At 35.6% G+C, this 23876-nt stretch overlaps 1 protein-coding gene and 1 long non-coding RNA gene across 4 annotated transcripts in view; one reads left to right on the top strand and one right to left on the bottom strand.

Annotated features, from left to right (window-relative positions):
- Window positions 1-11647: 11647 nt before the first annotated feature.
- On the top strand, window positions 11648-13528 carry LOC102804369 (alpha-tectorin-like). The gene is made up of 6 exons (XM_078009681.2): window positions 11648-11753; window positions 11848-11989; window positions 12216-12280; window positions 12462-12712; window positions 12819-13105; window positions 13261-13528. Exons 1-6 carry the CDS (start codon window positions 11648-11650, stop codon window positions 13268-13270), a joined length of 861 nt encoding a protein of 286 aa, XP_077865807.2. The 3' UTR covers window positions 13271-13528.
- A 737-nt stretch (window positions 13529-14265) lies between these two features.
- LOC144352809 (uncharacterized) overlaps window positions 14266-23876 on the bottom strand; it is a 53270-nt gene continuing 43659 nt past the window's right edge. For 2 of the 3 annotated variants that reach the window (XR_013420682.2, XR_013420681.2), the window contains exons 2-3: window positions 14791-14884; window positions 14266-14686 (exon numbers count right to left, since the gene is read on the bottom strand). This is a non-coding gene — a long non-coding RNA (uncharacterized LOC144352809). Of the gene's footprint in view, window positions 14687-14790; window positions 14885-18949; window positions 19076-23876 lie in introns of those variants that run through there. The other variant, XR_013420680.2, reaches the window with a different exon arrangement.

Raw genomic sequence — 23876 nt, 5'->3', positions numbered from 1 at the left:
GCTCATTTTATATAGTGCCCAAATCCTACAGACACAGTCTTTTTCAAGAGTACATCATTACCCTGGTTGATTGGCCATACGCAAGTCAAAGCTGAAATCATCTTTACTCCAGACAATTGGTTCTTGAGATATCAAAAACACAGAAATTTTTTAATTAATATGCAAATTAAGCTAATTAATTATGCACAGATTGGTACCAACTCCCAATCAGATCTAGCATTTGTCCCATACTATTTGACAGTTAGGTGTCGTCATTGTTAGTAGAGCAAATACTGTCTTAAATGTTGGAAAATACTTACCGCAACCTTTGAACTACTTTTTTTTTTCTTGTGTTTTGCTATTGATTTTGCTCTATTCTGTTTGGCAATATTCCTGAATGCATCAAAGGTAACTAATGTTTAAAAATAAGGATACACAAGATAAGCTAAAATCAAAGAAAGCTTAGAAAGAACTCCCATGTGCTGAGAGTATTGGAGACACATTAAATATAATTCGAAATTACTTAGCTGAAAACTAATTATGCAAATCAGAAAATTAATATGACCAGATTTGAGTGTAAAACTAATGAGGTCTGCGCAATGTAACAGAAAATCTATGTCTCCAAGTTTAATTGAAATGTGATTAGAACCAAAAAATTATGAATTATTATGCTTATTAGGGAATTAATATGAACAGATTTTTACCCCAAACTAATTAGGTTTGTACATTGTCCTAGAGCATCTTTGTACTAAGTTTCATTGAAATGGAATAATTAGTACCGTGAAAACTCCAAAATTTCGACCCCTCTAAAAATTCGTCCTCCTATTTATTTGCCGGGTTTCGGTGTTTTATTTACCTCCAAATTTTCGACTCCACTAAAAATTGCCGACTCATTCTTATTCGAAAATTGCGACCAGTTTTAGTTTTCCCCCAAACGAAAAAAAACCGATGTGAGCGTTCAAACGGGACCTTCCTCAAAGGCATGAATCCGGGTTTCTGATTGACTGAGAGATTTTTATTTTATTGGTAACGAAAATATATTCTAAATAAACGAAGTTTCAAATAAAAACGAACACAAAAATCTCGGCATGCTGCGTTTCTGAATTGTTGATTATTACTGTACTCAGTAGTGATTATAATAATGTACACAAAATAAATTTCTTGAATGGTTATGAAATACAAATAAAAGTCAACTTAGTTTCATCGTAAGCGAATGATTCCGGTCTCGTATAAACGTTTGATGCTGTAGGATATCCGCCATGTTCTCTTAGGTCAAATAGGTCAAATCGCTAATTAACCAATCAAAAAGCTGGATGATGCCAACGTGTTCAAATTACCATAGCTTATTTAAATATGTTAATGTTATTGAACGCAATGCGGAAGAGATTGATGTTGTAGTACGATATTTTGGCTTGGATTTTGATGCGAAAACGGCATGATTTTTTTTAAATAAAAAAATTAGTTGTTTTTAAAAAATAAACTGGTCATCTGAAGAATAATTTAACATTGTTCACAGTGATAACAGCTCATTCTCGAAAGGAAGCTTACCCGCTCACGCTAGTCACGATAAAAGTCATACACGTGTACTCTTGAATAGACAGACGTCAATGACTACGGAAAAACTTAGACTCTATTTTAGCCGGCAGGATTGATTGAAATGTTCGAAAAATGACGCCAAAATACACCTTAAAAGTCCCATTTTATTTTCTTAAATCCCATTTTATTTTTTAATCCAAGGGCGAATTTACGGCAGAATTTGGTCCCTCAAATAAGGGACATGTGAGCTTTGATTCTAACCGGATACATTGCACTGGGTCGGGGAGATCGTTTGCTAAACTTCCATGTATCTTTTGTCCAATAGGTACCTGTACTTCGAACATTCGCAAGTTTTCCTAGGTAGTGCGAGACAGCTTTGTCTTTTGACCTATTAGTGTTGTGCTGACCTCTTCTCCGCGTCTTGATGTTTTGTTTTGCTTGTCATAATACTCACTGATTGATGACTTTGTTTAGATTTTGAGTTACAACTCGGCCACGACCTTTGCTTTTACCGTGAAACATGAGGAAGTTTACGTCAATTGACGGACATTGCATTTTTTAAAAACTAATGAAGCACACTGTCTATCATCCCCATTTTTTTTTGCTGATTTCTATTCTGAAAAATTCGACCGTCCGAAAATGCACCTTAATTTTGACTCTAAAAACACGTCACATTTCTAACACCAATTATTTAAAACCGGTCGAAATTTTGGAGTTTTTACGGTACTTTAGATATCAGTGTGAAAGCTTAAAATTGGTTAATTATGCAAATTAGGTAATAAATATGTACAGATTTTAACCCACAATTATTCAGGTCTGTCTATTGTCCTACAGCATCCATGTACATTCATTGATATGTGATGTATAGTACCTGAGATATCAGTGTGAAAGTTGGTTAATTATGCAAATTAGGTGATTAATATGCACAAATATTTACCGGAAACTAATTGGGTCTGCATAATTCTAGATTCATTGAAATGTGATGGTTAGTACTTTAGATATCAGTAGAAAAGCTGAAAATTAATTATGCAAATTAGGTAATTAATATGCACAATTATTTACCCTAAAACTAATCAGGTCTCTGCATAGTCCTAAAGGATCTATGTACCAAGTTTCATTGAAATGCGATGATTAGTACTTGAGATACCCATGGAAAAGCTGAAAATTAACTAATTATGCAAATTAGGTGATTAATATGCACAAATATTTATCGAAAACAATCAATCTCTGCATAGTCCTTGAGTATGTAAGTACCAAGTTTCATTGAAATATAATGCTAACTACTTATATCAAATGCTGAAAATTAATTAATTATGCAAATTAGGTAATTAATATGTACTGATATTACCATAAAAACTATCAGGTCTGTGCAGTGTCGTATGACATCTATGTACCAAGTTTCATTGAAATGTGATGATTAGTACTTGAGATATCAGTGGAAAAACCGAAAATTGACTAATCATTATGCAAATTAGGTAATTAGTATCCACGGATTATTACCAAAAACTAATCAAAACCTAGCATTAGTTCAGAGCATCTATGTACCAAGTTTCATCAAAATCCAATGAGTGGTTGTTTAGATATCAGTGGAACAGTCATGGAACCACTAAAAAATAGCTAATTATCATGCAAATTAGGTAATTAATATGCACGGATTTTTACCAAAAATTAATCAAATCTGCGCATATGTTCAGAGCATCTATGTACCAAGTTTCATCAAAATCCAATGAGTGGTTCTTTAGATATCAGTGGAACAGTCATAGAACAGCTAAAAATTAGCTAATTATCATGCAAATTAGGTAATTAACGAGCATGCATTTTTACCAAAACCTAATCAAATCTGCGCATTGGCCCAGAGCATCTATGCACCAAGTTTCATCAAAAACCGATGTATGGTTCTTGAGATAGCAGTGGAACAGTCGGACACACATACACACACACATACACACATACACACACACTAACTGCAAAGACTCCCATTTTGTGCTTCGCACATGGGAGTCAATGAATTATGATCACAGACAACTCACATAATGTTAATTGTCAGATGTCACATAATGGCAGATTGTGTGCAATTAGTTTAGTCGAAAGTGTTGTACTGTTTATTGTCAATTCTAACAACAATGACAATCAACTACCATGACCAACCAGGGTTGAGTGTCAATTCTTTTGTATTTCATATATATATAGAATGTGATCAGTAGGACATGTATACAGACATAGCGAGGGGTACAAATTGCCATCCCTGCTTTTGCTTGATATGTTAATTGCTGCAAAATTATTTTACAAAAAGAAATTCTAAAATTTAGGTGCAGCACTTCAGGTTGCAATTGACAATTTACAGAACTGACCACACAGCCAATTCCTGGACTAAAACACAATTGATGCGGTAACTAATTTGAAGCAAAAGAAAATTATGACATGCCTGCACTTATACTTTGTACTTACGTTTCTGTCCTTCCTTCACTGGTAAGGGGGGTGTTGGGGGCCTAGGGGAAGTATTTTGGCCCATAAAGTCCACAAAATTACTAGGGAATGAACCCTCTTCTTTAGAAGTTTGGTTAACCCCAGTTAACCATCCTCTTGGATTCTCTGGCATCCCCCTAAACTTCCATGGAAGCCCTTGAACCTTCACAATGTCACCAACTTCCAATGCCAGCTCATCATCTGCTCTTCGCTGATATTGGTGTCTCACTTTATATAAAAATACCATGTCTGCCAAATAACAGTAAAATGATAAGAAGATGCTAATTTTCATAATTATTGTTTAAATGCATCAAAAAATAAATTAAATATACCGATAGGCAGCCACTCGTCTCTCTGTTCTTCAGACATGCATCATGCAGCATACTCACCACGATATAATACACAGGTTTAACGTTGAATAAGTCAATACACTTATAAATCACCGGGAATGACACCAAATCTGTCACAAAGTATGAGACCCTAATATCACTGTCTTCCTTGAGTCATCACTCAAAATAATTCCAAATTACATATGAAAAATATAGATTCTCATCATCATCTGATAACAGTAGAAGCAAAGCATAATCTCTTCCACTGTCAGGGGCGATTTTTAGTTCAAATAACCTCACACATAGTCATTCGCGAATTAAGGTCACATCATAAAGACGCTGTTTCAGTGCTTACGATAACATATGAATTACTATTAGAAGATAAATCATAATAAAGAATATGGTATGACTGCACTTACCTACAACAATCTTCGATTATCCTGGCGATAAATAGACCAGAATCAAGCATGGATCAATCGTCAAAGTAAAGTCGACGAAATGGCACGGAGAGTACAATTGGCGCATAAACGCCCTCACCACGTGATCACTGTTCGTCGCGTCAATGTCACCATAGACGGCGCTCTTTACTAACATTACTTACACAAGCTGTAGTTCGTCATTGATCGTCGCAATGCGTTATTGATCGTCGCAATGCGTTATTGATCGCTGAAATTGGTTATTGATCGTCGCAATGCGTTACTGATCGTCGCAATGCTTTATTGATCGTCGCAATGCGTTATTGATCGTCGCAATGCGTCATTGATCGCCGCAATTTGGTTATTGTTCGCCGCAATGCGTCATTGATCGTCGTAATTGGTTATTGATCGTCGCAATGCGTCATTGATCGCCGAAATTTGGTCATTCTTCGCCGATTGTATATATGGGCCACCGTATTTCAGGGGGTTTGACTTGCATGCAGTAGATGTAAACATTATCAATGTCATATCCCACTATTCTGAATCTGGGCATTTGTAGTTTACTTTGTTGTAGAAGTTCACAACATTACATTATTTTTTTATATATTTTCTGGTAACGTTTGTGACCCCTAGATTCTTATTGTCTATAAAATATTCCCAGTGGTTTTACTTTCGAATCTGATAAGGAAGTGTAGAGATGACTTATGTCAAAGCGTGGATGGTGATCGGAATCTGGAGGTATTATTTTGATTCAGTTGATTGTGTGGTTTTGTGGTTACCAAGGAACGACAAAAGAGCGGCGAATTTTAAATTGAAAAGGTGAGAATATGTACACGAATATTGAATTATATAATATAATCACAACCACAGTCAAACAAATGTCAACTGTCAATAATCGCTCACAATTCACTACATGAGTTTGTTTAAAGCATTGAAAAAAATTAAATTAAATCATGTGATCTGAAATTATATAAATCAGTGTATGGTTCTTCGGATGGATAATGTTTATATTGCTATATGTGAATAAGCTGTATTTCACGTATGTTCCATCATATAATTGTGGATGAAATATGTTTTGTTTGTATAATATAGTGCTTTAGGTTTTATTACAAAGGATTAGTTTTTTGTGTAGCTAAAGCATGGGTTATGAGAAAAGGATGACGATGGAAATTTGTATAAGCTGTACAAATAAAATATGATCGATCGATGTGGCATGTACCTGAGTAAACACTGGTAATCACGATTTTAAGTGATACGTACTTTCGTGTGTATATGACGGCGTGGGTTACTGAGCAAATGAATGAATAAACTAATAATTAATCAATAAATCACTCATTCCGTTTGATAAAGGAAATGTGGATAGCTACTTCGGGACTACTACTACTACTACTACTGGCCCTGTATTTACTATGAATAATACATGAAGAAGATTCAATTAGTGCATGGTGTTCGTTATTATAGATATTTGAGTAGCTTTTCCATTACAAATAAAGGTCCACGCACAAGGAAATTCGTTTATGTAAGGGTGGGGTTGTTTCAGCTCATGTTGTTTATATCCAAAAAGTATGGATCGAATGTTTTGTACATCTGAGTAATTTGGAATGAATGGGAGTACTCCCGACAGAAAAAAAACAGTCGCTGGTTTAACCAGTGGTTCAATGTAGATCCTAAAAAATGTTTCATTGATCCTGGAAGCAGCAATAATATTACAAGGATCAGCAGTATGCGCAATAGCTTGTAAACATTCTTCAATATTATAACCAGCAATATAAGTCATTATTTCAGGTCAGTACTGCAAACAGATTGTCATGTGAAAGCTTATGACGGAGGCCGCCATATTGCATATGCGTTATCGCAGACTTAAAAATGCAGGAACCTTGGAAGGCAGGAATACGAGTACAAATCAAAGTAAACCTGATTGTTCTCAGAGTAATTAAAGATGATGTGTAACTGTTTTATACTCACATGAGTGGCATATATTTTGCAGGTTTTGCAGAAGCTATTCTCAGTGACGCATGTATTCAACTACATACATACATACTGACGCACTAACTGCAAATCACCGATTCACAAATATAATTGTGAGCAGCTTAGTATAGTAAAAACTAATGTTATGAACGTACATATCACATGCTAAAAAATGAACAAATAATGAAAATACTGAATAAAATCGTCGCAGAAAAAAATAGACGTGTATATTTGACCTACATGTGGCAATGCATTGTCGCTGGTCCTAACCCTTCGATTCAGACATAATGTTTGCTCATAACATACACACCATTAAAAGCCATCCTTAGCACGAAGTAGTGCTAATTATTGTATAAATATGTTAGCTGTTTTTCCTAGTAGTGTGCATTACTCAAAGAAATGTTTATTGTATTTATTAGCTGTGTACGGTTTACATCATTACCAGCAGTAGCTACGTAAATAATGACAATGAGCATGCGCAAAATAAGTTGCTTGTGTGTGCAATAATATATTTAGCCAATGGGAATGCTACCAAATGGCTTATACAAATACTAGCGTCAGCAAAAACTAATCGTTATAATCGAACGAGCAGATCAAATCTATCAGTTGCATGATTGTTTGTTTAGAGTCTCTGCACAACATTTTTTATTTAAGAGTAATATAGGAAAAGCAGCAATGATGTTATGTTTATTACTGATCCTTGCGGTTGCCAGTTTGGCCCAAGCAGTCCCACAGGAGGTAGGTTCACTCTAATATTAAGTTACGAGGGGCGTTTACTAAGTAATGCTGCGTACCCATTTCCCATAGCAAAAGATTAATTAAACTTGGCACAGTTATTAGTCTTCCTCTACATAGGAACCACCCAGAGTTATGCATTTCTCACTACGTTTGATGCAGCTCTGGACACCGTTTTTGTAGAACACTCCAGGTTGGTTTTCCAACCACGTCGTAACATCAAGGCTGCATCATATGTGAAACGATTTCCTTTCAAAAACAACTTTATGGCTGGGAAGAAATGAAAGTCAGAGTGTGCAAGGTCAGGAGAGTAAGGGGGATGGGGAGGATTTCATAGCCACACGCCCGTGCTTCTGATCTTGCCTCGCCTCTTGATTTTGATAGCTTCTCTTCATTTCATAAAAAAGTGAAGCGTAATAGGCTCCTGAAATCGTAGTATCCTTTGCCAGGAAATCTGTCATCACTATTCCGTCCTGGTCCCAGAAGACTGTTAGTATGACCTTACCAGCGGAGGGCTGTACCCTTGCCTTCTTTGGAAGTGGTGAGTCCAAGTGCTTCCACTGCATTGACTAGGATTTATCCTGTGTAATCAGTCTTTTGAAAAACTTTAACTCATCTTCTTGGCACATCTCCAAATTCATCCTCGAGCAATCGACACGTTCTTGCTTCTGAAACAGTGTGAGCACCATGGGATCCAACTGGCAGACAACTTATGCATATATAAATGGTCATGAATGATAGTTTCCATAGACCCTGTACTAATCTTGACCTCTTTGGCTATCTGGCGAACAGTTATGCGTCGGTCTTCCAAAATGACTGCCTCAACTTGACGGACATATGACTCATCAAAGGCAGAAGAGGGACGACCAGGTCCGGGAGCGGTTTCCTCAGACTCCGGCCATGCTTGAATTCACGATGTCAGCGTTTTACAAGGTCATATGATTGGGCATCATCACCATAAGTTTCTTTAATTTCATCAAAAGTCTCATTTGATGTGCGTCCTTTCAAATACAAAAAACGGATCACTGGCTCCATTTTATACCTGACTCAGATTAAACACCTGTAAATCAGAAACCACAATTTATTTCAGAGCTGTTTTTTTTTGCAACATGGATATGCAAGATTTCATCTAGATCAGACAAGCGGAAGTGGGTCAGGGGCATAACTTATTGAACGCCCTTGGTATATATTACATTTTAAGTAAATTAGAATCATTCATGATACGTACACGTTATGATTTGTGATTTGTGATTTATGCAGTTTTTAATTTGTTCAGTTGATATTTTCAAACACATTTGTTACTAATACATGAACTATGTCTGTTAAAAAAACATCTTATGATACGATATGCACATTACAAGGTAAACGTACGTACAGCGAGTCTGCTTAAAACTTTTTAGATTAATTTGAACACCATTTCGCTGATGATAAATACATGCCTTTTAAAATAATGTTTTCGAAAACACGACATTGTCTTGCTGAAAAATACCCCCATTGCTAGCGTAGAATGTACACAGATATGTAAATTGATCGTATACATAATTATTACACAAATATATAAACATTTACCATGACTTTTGAAACCCATCAAAAACACTTTTAGTATTGGATCGCCAATGAAAAATTGATGAAGAGATACTTAATTACAATAACCACATTTAAACTGCATTGAAACAATATTTTAGTTCTTTTGTTTCACATTTTTTACAGAGATCCGTCAAGCAAAGGAGTAAGTACACCCTCTTTGTTACGAAAACATTGACACTAGTACTCTCATATCAGTTTGGAAATCAATTACTTAGAACGTGTTCTAACTACCAATCAATATTTTACGGCAAAGGCTAGTTAAAATACGGAAACTATACATATGTGTGCACAGTGTTGGCAAATGCAAAGTTTTCAATGCTTCAATTTGGGTAATTGTATCGCGTGGTTTTAATATTAAAGCGAACCTCAATGAGGCCATAATTTATAGTTGTTCATATTCAAAACTTGTATTTGGAATAAAATTGCAGTGGTTTAGTTTTTTTTTAATCATAGCTGCTATTAATTAAAGCCAATAGCGGCCATTCATGGAGGGGTAAATAACAAACAAACATATTTAATACCCGGATACTTTTCAAAGCTATGATGTTTTATTATGTGTTCACATTCGTATACGCCATTGTACATAGCCATTTATGCAGCCTATGATTGTGTACTACTTGTATACAATTTAGAACTTGGGTTAGAACCTTATGCGTTTGAACCACAGTAATCTGGCAATAAGATGCCCAATTGCGTTGAAGTACCGTACTTTCCCGAACATAAACCACTGCCAGAGTATAATCCCACGCACCCCGCTAATTCCAAACATCTAACGAGTTTAGTGCATTCCCGATTATAAGCCCATGGCGTTTTGTTGGGTATAATTTGCATCGTGATTGGTAGGTAGTTTGGTTCGTGCTTTTATGTGGAAACTAGCATTAATATCAGTGTGCATGGCGAACGCACACAACACGGTTCGCACCCTTTTGTTTACTCAGGATGAACCCCGATGTTGCAATACTGAAGTAATCCATATAGTAGCTTTCGAAACGCCAAAAATGTGATCGTCAAGTCGTGAAAACTGGTCATTGGAATTGGTCGTGTTCATTGAGACTCTCGAGGTGGGAACGACGTGACCTGTTGGCGACCGTGTATGGTGTTTAAATACTACCTCCACACTCAATTAACCTTTCGAAAATAAATCGCCTTTTTTGTCGAAATTAGTGATATATATCGCAATATAACATCGCATTGCGTTAACAAAATTATCGTCAATAATCGGAAAATGTCGGCAGTACGACACAGCATTTTGATTGGTTAATGAAAGACGTTACCTGTAAGGTCAAAGGACGGACGTTGTTTCAGGTCAAATCGTGCTGAAAAAAACACATGACGGAAAACACCCAAAACGAAGACAATGATAAAGATTTTGCCTTCGACTGTTTCCCCACAGACTCTACCAATTTGTACACGATAAATTCGGACAGTATGTAAATCGTATTGTAATAAAATGTGTGTTTATTATGAACATGTTTGTTTCTTCATTGTAAAAGTGCAGGGAAATCAATGACGCATTTTTTCTTCAAAAAGAAGTAATATCTACCCGAGCCTGGCTTGGTGAACGAAAGATATAATTTGGATATTTTTTAGTGGGTGGTAAGATGATTACAATGTTACCCCCCCCCCAATCATCTTTTCCGAGGTCATCTTTGAGTATAAGCCCACCCCTCATTTTTACCGATTTTACATATTCAGGGATGTACGGTAGAATGTGAATTTGGCGAATATTCAGATCAGTCTAGTGTGAGTGACGGGAGTCTATCTGACGTCGACGATGCCCCTTCTTCGGATGATAGTTTTATTTCAAAATACGGTCGGTGAACAATCTGCTTGGCGTTCCTGTGACAGTTGTCCCATTGATTTTCCAGTACAGCAAGTGAGCGTCTGTGTTACAAAAGAACAGAATACATGAACGAAAAGTTTTCCACCACCACCCTACAAACTGGATTGGATTGCATACTCGAGCAGCGAGCAGTACTGGAAACAGCATTTATTAGAAACCAGTTGGACAGAAAAAGAAAAAAAACAAAATGCCTGTCTTGATCATTCGCACATCCATAATACTAGTATTTGCACGTGGGCATGTTAAAAGTAAAAGTCAAAACTCCCTAGGCCAATCCAGCCATCTATGGCTCCCCAGGTTGTTTATATATAATCAGATAGATAGTATGCTTTGTTTTCTTTTTTGTTTATACCTCATGTGGGCGCTATTTAGTTCCCATTTAACACTGTATCAATACAGTGATATTAAGCCCCTTTCACAATTGGCGCCTCACTCATGCGATAATTTTTTTTTCGAAAATATTTTGTCCGTCCTGTTGTAGAAGTGTTGTCTTTGAGTCGCAATCAATATATAAAATCGTACGAGAGGTGAACGACCACTGCACCAGGATACAACGAGTCGTACAACGTGAACAATTTCGAGTCGCAAGCCGTTGTAGTCTGTAGGGGCTTTAGTTATATATAATTGAATAAAATTAGTATCACAAAATGCATACTGTGTATCAGCAGCTACACCGACTATGTACAGCAAGCGGGTATCACTCTATTGCTATATAGGTATGTTGTTAATCATTGTCCATTATTTGTTATGCAGATCCTTCGAGCGTATATAAAGTTTTGGATGGGCCCATGAACTGGTCTGGTGCAAAAGATAAATGTGAAGCCCTTGGTTGTATATTAGCACAGCCTAAATCTGAGTACGAAAACGATGCTTTGCAAGCTGTACTTGTTTCAGGTATACTTCAAGGCGTTTTAATTTAATTTAATTTAATTTAATTTAATTTAATTTAATTTAATTTAATTTAATTGTTTTTATTTTATTTTATTAGGTTATTATTGGCTTGGGATAACAGATCTGAACCACGAAGGGCGATTCACTTACTACACTGATGATGAAAACATTGTATACAATAACTGGGCTGAAAACATACCAATAGATTACTATGGATCTCATGACTGCGTTGATATTAGGTAGGCAAAATTAATATCACGTAACCGCGAACAATGATAGTTAAGAATAATGCCGACGAAACATAGTTTGGGGTTAACGTTTAAATTGTTTCTACATCACATTGAATCTCATCTATAACCAATTGATCCCGTGATAATCCCGTTGGTAAAACATTGCGAAAGATGATATAGTGATTTATTGTGGCTTATGCAATTATATTTTAGTCAAATAACTTATATTTGACAGGGCTAGCGATTTAACATGGGATGACTATGATTGTAAAACAGCAGAAAATAATGCAGTCTGCGAGTGTGAGTATGGTGTTTGACCCGTTAATTAATTATTTAATTCATTCATTCACTCCTTCATTCATATGAATAAAAAATAAGATTTTCAAAAGATGCATATTTTGTTTCTCCACTTGTATTTTCTTTATTTCATGTACAGAAGCAGAGCAATTATTCATAACGTGTGTTTAAATGTTTCTATCAGGTCCTCCTAATGGAGTGAGCGGTGATCCTCATATGAGGACATTCGATGGGCGTGCTTATACATTCCAAGGCACATGCTGGTATTATCTATTCAGGGACTGCACTGACAACCCTCGTTTTGAAGTCACAAGCAAGTTTGAACCAAGAGAAGATAGTACACCATGGCGAGACCAAGTCAGAACACGAACAATCGCATTCAACGTAACTGTTGGAAATCAATACGCAATTATTGATGGACTGGATGTTACTACAGTAAGTTGCCAATTTGTTGAATTGAGATGTGCCACACATAATTTAATTCATTTTTTTATGAATTCAAAGATCATAGCTAGATACACAACACTTGTTTATTTCACAGGGAAGTACAGGTGGAATGGTGACTGACGCAAAAGTTATACAAATCCAGGAAGAAGATAAGGGTATTAAACTACACTTCACTTCGAAAGACACGACATTCACTTTTAATTGGACTCTCAGAAAGCACGAATTATATGTATCCTACACTGGTTCTTTTTACAATGGAAAGCTATGCGGTCTAATGGGTAATGCAGATGGTGATACTCGCAATGACTTCCAGAAACCAGATGGTAGCATTGCCAAAGACGTTCTTGAATTTGGCGAAAGCTGGAAATTGAATGACAAAAAGTAAGTTGTTTGTAAAAGTATTACATTGATTATAAAAAAATTACATTCTTTACTTCACGGTTTTAAATTAATCATTATGCTGAGATATTACAGTGGTAATATCTTTCTTTCACAAATTTATATAGCTTAATCATTTGTATATGTTCATATTATAGATGTGATTAGAAATGCCATAACTGGGGAAAGGACGAACGTGGTAACATCTTTATCAGTTTTAGATATTTGGATTTTTCAACATTATCTGTGATGATATAATGTGTAATATACAACAATTATGATATTTAGATTTGTAGTTAAGCAGTATGGTTTTGATTCATTATATTCAATGACGCTATATCAAATGGATTATACATCGCAAATTGTGGGTATTCAGTAGATAAGTAATGTATAAAGGTTAATTCAATACAAAGATGTGGAAAAAAACGTTTGAGTTCTAATTATGTTACAAATACGACAACACTATTCCCCAGTCTTCCAGGTAACTGCAAGCAGATAGTTTCTAGCATGATTGGTAGAATGTGCGAATAAGCAATGTAACAGTGGGTAATAAGTTGTACGTCGATAAACCTGGAATTTGTTTAACCAAAAACCTAAAAACCGATTTTGAGATATTATATCAAGATACTAATTTTTAATAATATCTTGCTCTCATAACCATATAATGGGTTTAATATAACCGTGTAGTCTGCAAATGTTGAATATAAAAAAGTAAAAATTGCCTCCCGACATCTCTTACCGTTGAGGCGGGAAGGGGATCAGTACATATAAATTCCTATCAATATACACAAGACTCCCCCATTGTTGTAATGATAACGACACACTAATACGGCAAAACATCGATAGATTGTGTTCATGGTGATCTGAATTCTTCACAGTGTATATAACTGGTAACTACATTGCACAATTAAACCGTTTCACTATTTTGATAAATTTTGCATATAAAATAGTTCTTTTGTCATTTTACAATTTTTTAATTTAGCGGATTTTACTTACTTTCGAAATAGTGAAATTAAAAACCAGTAAACAATATTAAATTACCCAAATGTATTTGCTCACACATCCAAGCATTTAGGAATCATACTTTATCGATATCAGATATTATATATGTTGCGATTGTACTACTAGACACACGCCTAAAAAAACAAGATAAACATAACAAGAACGAGATAACAAAAGTCATTTAGTATCGACTTAAGGCATTACAATAACTTTCTCTGTGTTGGTAATGTTTCGAGGCTGAATTCGATTGTCTTTCCAGTTGACATGACTGTACCATGTTTTTTTTTATTTGTGAGTCGTTGATTGGGAAAAGTAATTTTCTATATTAATGTAATTTTCTATTTATTTGTGCATGAATAAGTTGAGTAACTCCATATTTGAAGGTGTACTTCTAATCATGCTTTGCGAGAACTTCTCCCTTTTTCTTTATTTTCACTGTATACATGGTATTGAGAACATACACTACCATGTAAACATTATAATTGATCAAGGACTTATAACCTGTACCCATGGGGGCTTGAAGTCTAACTGCAGCTCAATTTTTGTGATATACCATTTTCCAGGCAGTGAATCACATCTAGTCTTGAAATTAAAATAAAATATAAAAATTAATTAATTACAATATTACAAGCAGTGAACATCAAATGATGCTCTAATTAATGAAGGTATACAGTTCATTCACTTACCCCAAAACATATTATAACTTGTACCCATGGGGGCTTGCAGTCGATCTCCAGCTCAATTTCTGCGATACTACCATTTTCAAGCCAGTGACCACATCTAGTGTTGAAATTACAATAAAATATTAAAATTTATTCATTACATCTGTTATATTTTTATAGAAGACCCTTCCCAAATAAAATAAATTCTACTTTCTAAAAAAAACAGAGGTCGTCACTAAACCATGTACTTTCACACTCAAGCAAGAGAATAGACATGTTGATGAACTAGCCTTGCACTGTGAGTGTTTTATTCGAGATTGCATGACGGTGAGCACTGTTCATAGTGATTGCAGCTGTATGAGTAACTTATGAAAACAAGGATTCGTGGTATAAGTACTATTTGTCATATATTTAATAAGGATATTCTTAATAAGGAATTGAGTTGATGAATATTAATTAGCCTAGAAATCACTATCAGCGAAGTCGAAAAAAGATAATATACTAATATTCTAATTTTCCAACAATTCAGAAATCATTGGCAGAGCTGTGTTTCAGACCATGAAGAAATCGTTGTATTTACAGCCGTTCTGAGAATTATTTAGCAATATATCTTGGAGTTTTGCAAAACACTTGGGTCATTTTCCAATCTAGACTTGATGGCGCCGTTGTATTGGTACGCCCACAATCTTGCTAGATGCGGGTAAAACGCTGTTTTCAAAACGACACGCGTTGGTTACCATACATTAACAGGTTATATGTTGTATCTGAGTCCACCTGCAATTTACAAAATAACTCCCGTGTGGTGAGTAACTACAGGTAGTAATGAACTTCACGGAAGGCTCAAAGTAAAGTTTCTTAGCTTAGTTTGTTGTTACATTACTGGTGCATTATGTATCAAATTCAGATTTTATACCGAGGTGGGAGAGTACGTAAGGGATACACGGACGGATACTCGATTATAACGGTTTGATGGACTTTGTCAAATCAAAAGTGCCTTCCTTGTGCGAATCACTTTTCCAACTGCAGTTTGAAAATGACGGGGTATGACGACCGTTATTATGTCTAGTCCATGTTTGTGACAGCTACAACTGACTAAATGAGCGAGAGGTTGACATTTTTCGACAAATTTAAGCAACACGCAACATACGATTTTTAAAATTACTGAAAATAATTACAATATAAATATAAAAAATAAAGAATGGTTGCTGTAAACCCACGCTAGATAATACTTGCAATTCGCCATGCCGACAACCCCTATGCAATAGTAACCCTAAACTACGCTCCCGTCAATCAAGTGGCATCGTCAATTGGGCAAAGAGCAAAGTGTTTTTCAAAGTTGCAAATCATTTTGCTAACTGACTGTTCGAATAATTCCCAGAACGGCTGTAAGAATCATTGTCGTGTTGAAAAGTACACTCATTAGATGGTGGAGTTACCCCCCCCCCCATAGTAGAGATATTAGTTTAGCTTGCAAGTTTGAATTAGTCAACACATATTTCCCATAGTGTTCACACTTATTTTGGGACAGCACTGTGGGAAGCAGTCGGCCTCCTCCTTAAAACCTGAATTTTCAGTGACTCTTGGGTGACACCATCTTTCGTTTATCACAAGAACTGCTGACCGCTGATGGGTTCTTTAACCGTGCAGATAATCGGTATGGTAATTCTGTCTATCAACTCTTGTATACTCAAACTACCAAATGAATTACGCTTGTACTGTGAGTTCGCATTTACAATTAATGTGTCCAACTATACGAAACCCTGCCAACATTTCTGAATTATGGCGCGTGATTGTGAGTACTCTTCACAATTTCTACGAATGAATTTATGATAACATTTTCGTACAGCGCCCTCACCCTGTGTATTCTATAGATAAACTCTCTGACACTGAAAAGCGCCCCAACGTTAAATTTGGCCCAAGTGATGTTGATTATATAATGATCCTAGCGATGATATAATTGTGTTTTAAATCTGGACTGATTATTTACATGTATTAGCGAGGGTATTACATTACTGAGATTGGACGTTCAATGGTTCACAGCGTCCCCTGCGAATGGCAAGTAGGACGCAGTAAACTAGTATTCGTCTATGTGTTCAGATAATAAATGTACCGGCTTCAGCGTTACACCAACGTATATGGTTAGAAGTCAAAAAATAAAGTGCATTAAAAATTGTAAAAAATAATGCAGGTAACAACGCTGATTCTATTGTAGATCTATCAGAGGGAACAATAATGTGCTTTCATTTGATATATCTCTTAATGTTTTTTGCGTGCACATTGTTTTAATTGACATTTAACTTTGATTTTTCAACACATAGTATTTGTCTCTCACATATGATGCAACATAGTTCGTTATCTTTGGTCTTCTAGTGAGCAAGACGTTGGTGGACTGCATTATTATTATTATTATTATTATTTGTAACAAGCTAGTTATCTGCTTTAAGTGAGATAACAAGTAAACATATATTGGGTATTGCAACAATGTTTTAAAGATGATAATACTAGTGTCACTTCAATTACCTTAACTAAAAACTTATAAGAGTTCTATAAAATATAAAAAAAAAACGATATGAGATATATCCCATTAACTGAGTTACCTAGAAAACGTAATATACCATGTATACACGGATGGCTAAAAAGTATGATATTAAAATGCTACAGCCACAAATAAATTGCAACACTTACGATATTACTTAACACAGAATGTTAGGTAAACTTGAAAAATTAATGTGTACTCAAAAACAAGATTATTACAAAATACATCAACGTTTTCTCGATAGAAAAAAGAAGAAAGAAAACAAGCAATGTCTGTATAAATGTTGACAAACTATTTTGCACTAACTAACACTAAAATTACAGAGAGATTACAATAAATGCCGAAATATGAACACTAGATATAATCATCAACAACACTTTATTTTGTTGATTTTCGAGAAAATTTGTAAATGTACTGGTTTGTGATAGAAAATCACAGGAAACTATGAAAATCCGCAGCTATGTTAGACTACTAAGTAACACAGTTGTCTCTCGATAGAAAAAAGCACAGAGAAACTAGTAACGTCTTTCAACCTGTAAGTATTAGATAATCCAGACTAAACTGATGAAATGTCTGTTAGTATGAAATTACTCAGAATACAATGTTTCTCTGCATAGAAAATAAAATCCATGAGAAAACTACAATAATTTCCTTCAATTATGGGCAAGATATACAAAACAGTATATTTCTTCAATACAAAAAAATACACAGAATATAAGTAAACGCTTGTAATTGTGTTAATGTAGAACATAATTGGATGAATCTATAAATGTTAGTTGTATAACAAAGTTGACAAAACGATTTTACTAATAGGAAATATCACTGGAAAGATCAGCTAATGTGTCTATTTGAAATGTTAGTGGTCAGAATAACATTTTTTTTTCCGATAAGTAAATTTTAGGTTTACAGTGACGAGATATCTACTCCATAGGAAAACCACAGGCAAATACAGTACATAGGCTTATTTTATCGGAATACTGCTTGGAGACATTAATTTATATGGTTCAGTGCTACTTGAAAGCAGGTAATATCAATCGGCAACATACAATAAAACATAAGCCCGAGTGTAGAGAACTTTTGTAAATCCAGAATTCAGAAGCAGGGTATTATTCCACGGTTCTAAAACAGCGATATACGACATACTACATAATGGTAATATAATAAAAAATAAAAAAAAACTACGTTGGTGACACACAGTGGACGAGAACAAAACAAGGAGACATACAAAGTATATAAACAATTTATACACAGCGATTATATATTATAACGGTATTTCAATAATAGTATTCAGGTTTATGCAATATAAATAAAACATAAAATGGCATCTGGAGAGAAGAAAATGATATTACATTTTTATAGAACAGCCAATCAAAATATGAATGAAACTGTAAACCATAGACAATTCTAATTAGCAATGAAATATGATAGCAAAAAATATTATAGCGCCCCCACATACGAATTTAAAACTATATAATACTGTCATTAATTAAACGACGATCCGGATGTACACTGATCATCACTAAAACAATGGATATATATATATATATATATATATATATCGTTTAACTATTTTCCAGCCATAAAACATCACTATTTTAATGTTAATTACTTTGCCAATTAACATTCACAAAATAGTCCCCTACATACCGTGCAGTATTGTGACTAGTATCAGTGACGACAGGTTGCATCACACGATTCAGTATTACTGGTCACCGGGCTCATCATGTTTCGCATCTACCAACCGCCCACTGGCGATAGAAAAGAAATTGTTTTAGACCTAATTTTTCTTTAAAGCAGTTTAGGGAGGTTTTTTGTACATTATGCGAAGTAGTAAAATACGACTACAGGTCACACTAGATCTGTCAATCAAAGCCTATCTTGTCAATAAAGACAATAGTTGATGTAAACCACCGTCCTGACCGGGTTTTAATGAACATCTGCTTCTCGATTAACGATTTACTGAACCAACATGTTATCCACTACACTGTTAGAACCACAGAGACTGACAAATAATGTTGTTATTTATTTCGCCATACAAATATTTATGTATGAAAAAGCTTTTTGAAATTACAATTGAAAAGTGGCATCTAAGTGTAGAAACACTTTCATTTTTTCTGTCACGCGATTAAACCACATTTGAAAACAGGATATGTACAAACAAAGACAAATAAACATGGACACTGAAGTTTATTTATATTGTTTAGCCTAATATTTAAATACTATAGACCACCGGCAAAAACAGATACATCATAGACACAACTCATGAAAAAGAACACACAGAAGGTAAGATATTCGAGGAACATGGTGTTTGATTGGAATTAAAACTTTGTGTATTGAGGCGTCAAGCAGAAACAATAAAACACCAACATAATCACTAATAATACATTGTTTTTGTTAACGAGACTGAATTTAATATTTTTTTATTTTTCGTGTGTGGATTACACATTAATGAATTCTAAGTAGGGTATTATCCGGTTACTAAGTTGATCTTGGCTTTCAAGGGCGACATTCATAGTAAGTGTCATTACTGTTTTGTTCAGGACCACTTAAGGCTGTGGCGGAAAGAGAGTTTTTATAGATATGAAGAGCAAAGAAAAGGTGACTCCAGTTCACAATAAAAGGTGCGAACAGACCTTATAAAAGCGGGAAGGGGTCTAGGGTATATATATATGGATCCCAATTTTTCCAAGTTTGGCGTGTTCCTGGTGGTATTGTGGGACCTCTACAATTGGGGAGAGCAGGGGGATTAAACACATTTGAAACCTTAACCAGATGATGATTATTATCAACTACATACACTAGATGGAGATGATCATGTGCACAGAGGCAAACTGTTTCTGCGAAGTAAGTCCAGTGAGTGTATCATGCAGTGAGAAGATGAACTTTGGAAATCTGCCCAGCAACTGATGTTGGGCATGACTAATTATGGTACGAAAAGCCATGCCCCCAATCTTTCGGCCAATATGTGAAGCTTCTATATAAAAACACACTCTCAATTATATTCACTTAACATGAACAAAGGCACACTTACAGGAAGGTTTGGTGTCCAGGCCCACAGGGTCTGTGAATTGTTCTCAACAGTCAAGTCTAGATAATATTTTGGGAAAGACATTTATTTTGAAGTGCAGTATCTGGTGATGGCCAGTCAGGTAGTTCATCACCTGGACAAGAATTCATCAATTCTCAGCATAATCTAAAAGTTGGAAGATGTATATGTATATAATTCTAAAGATGACCAGGAGGGCATAAATCAGTGGCCAGTATGGTACCAATGCAGAGGAGTGATGAATCTAGCGTGTCCAGGAGATGGTTTTGTTCCATTAGCTGTTGATGCAAGCTTTAGGAATGGTCGTGGAGGGGTCATATTTTGGGGGTAGTGAAATGACAAAATGATTATGTCTATCAAACATCAGTATGAGCAGTGTAAAACATTTGCTCAGTTGATGAGCATGAACAGAGTTACAGAACAGGAAATGATAGTGAAAAGTGCTGTAGTTCTGTTTGAAGTTAGCCAAACTGGAATAAATTCCAAGGGCATCCTATAACTCAATATACCAGATCAACCTGACTCAATGTGGAAGAAATGGCAAGAAGAAATCTATTCATTGTTTCAACTGTGATTGTTTTGCAAATGAGTAATTGGCTCCAAGATGCTCAAACTGCAATCAGGAAGGGCATATTTCCGAGAACTGTCCAAAATTATAGACGAATGTAAGAAAAAAACTTGGCCCAGGGTAATGTCTGTGCAGGTATATTAATGCAGGCATAGTATTTCCGTCTGAGATTTTTGATGATGAGAAAGAACAAAATGTTTTTGTACTTGGGTAACTAGAGCAAATATAGCCAATATATACCACTGAAAACATGAACCAATCTGCTGAACCAGTACAAGACAAGTTACAGAGAGATAGCAAATGACAGAATCATACCAGGTAGCGAATCACCATGTATGGATTGGAGCACCAAGGGCAATTTTCGGGAGTGATGAAAACAAATTGAGGTGTGGAGGCATCCTTTGGAGATTAAACAACACTAGCCTACGTCAATAATGGGAAGAACAAGGCTTGGTTGTAATTGGGTGGAACTTGGAGGATATATGATTGATCACCTAGTACCCATAATGCAATGTGTTTGACTATGTGTTGACTACAGGAAGGTGAATACTAGTACTGTACGAAACTCATATGCAGTACCAGGTATCCATGCATTGTCTTGAAGAGTTGGTACTGGTAAATTGACATGGTCAGTAAGGATTTTCCAAAGACTGCTTTTACCACTACCTTAGAATTGCCCATGAGTGCCATTTGTTTTGCAATATGCATCTGCAAAATTCATTGCAATATCGACAGTTATTTAGATGGGCTGAACCTCAAAACATTGTTCATATACTTAGATGATGATATTATATTGTAAACCACATTTGACAAACACATCGAGTGATTGCACTCAAGATAATATTTTATATATTGTTAGAAAATCTTAGCACATCATAACAGCACATCATGAGCTTCCTTTTGAGGCTCATATCAGTTTTTAGGTTCAACCTTGAGTCAAGAAGATATGGTAAATGGAAAGACAACAATGACTCCAGTTGCATATGCAAGCGATGGTTTAACAGCAGCAGAAATGAACTATGCAGTCATAAATTGGTTTTATGGAAATGGGCTATAACTGTGAAATTGATTTGTATGAAGGATAACCAAATGTAGTAATTACTTATAGTAACCGGTAGGTAACATGTGCACTGTTCCAAACAAAATAGGATGTGTCACGGTGTAAGACCTGGTCATAGCAATTGAGAGGGCCATCCACACTGGACAGGGGTTCTTTCTCTAAAGCTCCTGGCTTTAATACCTCTCAAAATAATTACAAGAAATAAAGCACAGAAAAATGAATAAAGTCACTAAAATATGGGATTGCTTAGGGAAGTGTACATTGGTGATAACTCACAGTTCCAGGATGTAGAAACGGATGACAGTCAATGGCTCTTGCAACACAACAACGAAGAAATATAGTAGTCTTGTAGAGGAACGATGGTATTCTGGAGGGTACCGCTGAAAACAGGAGATCGCAGAGCAGTTCATCCGAGTCTCACAGATCGATGATTGAAGCATGTATCACTTGTCTCACAATATCGCAGTAGCTACACACAGGATACACATTAGAGATGATGTACCTCAACTGTCCCCAGTCTGCCCAATTTATAGGCATAAATGGCCCAGATTCAGTGACACCACCTGGGTTTCCACATGAGCCAATCTGAATGTGATCTTGCTAGCACCTGTGTCACATAGGCAAGTCAGTAGATCATAAACAACTATTGTTATTCAAATAACAGCACACATGGTAGATTCCAATTGTCCTATCAAAGTTGTAAACACCCTTTGTTATGTAAATCATAAGCACACAAGAAATCCAGTTATAAAAAAAACTAGCATCAAAAGAAGCATATAAAAGTTCTGTGGGAAATAAGTTTGCCATATAACTAATAGGTAAAGGAATCTATACTATGAAGAGTGATTGGTCCGGAACCCCGGTAATCAGAGGAAACACAACATATGAAAATTTCTGTTTACAACTCTTCCAGGGGAGATTTGGATTATAACACCGTGACAATCAAAATCCACTTTAAGCTGATAAACTTTCCTTTGTATTTAGTGCTGACCTCTTTTGTTTAAGGACAAAGTCAAATATTCTGGTATGCAGAAAGGGAACTGCGAACACTAGTTTATGAAGAAAACATACTTACATGTAATTATATTAGATTTTGAGGGCTTTGAGAGTCCACAAAAAGAACAACATTTGAACCTTAAAGCATGCGTTTGGCACATACAATTTTCCAATACTTAATTTATTTTTAACACCTTTGCTACTCTATTGACATTGGCTGTTTATCCTATTAATTTAACCTTTGACCTGACTGATAACAGATGAACAAACGTGCGCAAAAGGCAAAATGATTACAAATATAAAGAAGTTAGCAGAAATGATCATATAAAAGATTACTTTCTTCGCACAACCCAATCCTGATATACCAGTATATGCAGTGTCTCGAAAAAGAAAGAAATCGCAATTGGTTGATGTTATGGTAAAAGAGGTAACAAGAACGTTCAATCCGATGAGGAAGCTTTAAAAGATGATTATGTCATTGGAAGGGTGGAGCAAACAACTCTGTTCCATTAGCCAAATACTTACAGCCGAAAAACTTCTTCCCGAATTTTGCGTGGTAAAAATGCCCCCACGACATCCCAATGATTGGTAAACAACGTCATGGAGGATGTAATTATGATAACTCCACCCCAAATTAATGTAGAAGCCCTGTTCTACTGAGGGATACCCATGATGTGGATGTACCAGTGATGCTTCTCACCAGGGAAAACTGGCAAACTACCAAAAATATAATTTGAGAAGAAACTAATCACGGAAATGGAGGGTGAACCCCAGTAGTAAGGTGGTCAAAGAAGCTGAACAGAGCACCATCATGATATGAGCGGTGGCAGAAACGTTATGCTAAAAGCTGAATACAAGACATGAGTATTTCAGAGCCATGCAAAGAAATTGTGGATAGGCTGAA

Source organism: Saccoglossus kowalevskii, chromosome 21, assembly GCF_978046115.1.
Source record: "Saccoglossus kowalevskii chromosome 21, keSacKowa6.1, whole genome shotgun sequence".
Lineage (NCBI taxonomy): Eukaryota > Metazoa > Hemichordata > Enteropneusta > Harrimaniidae > Saccoglossus > Saccoglossus kowalevskii.
This window is presented reverse-complemented; position numbering and strand designations above follow the sequence as displayed.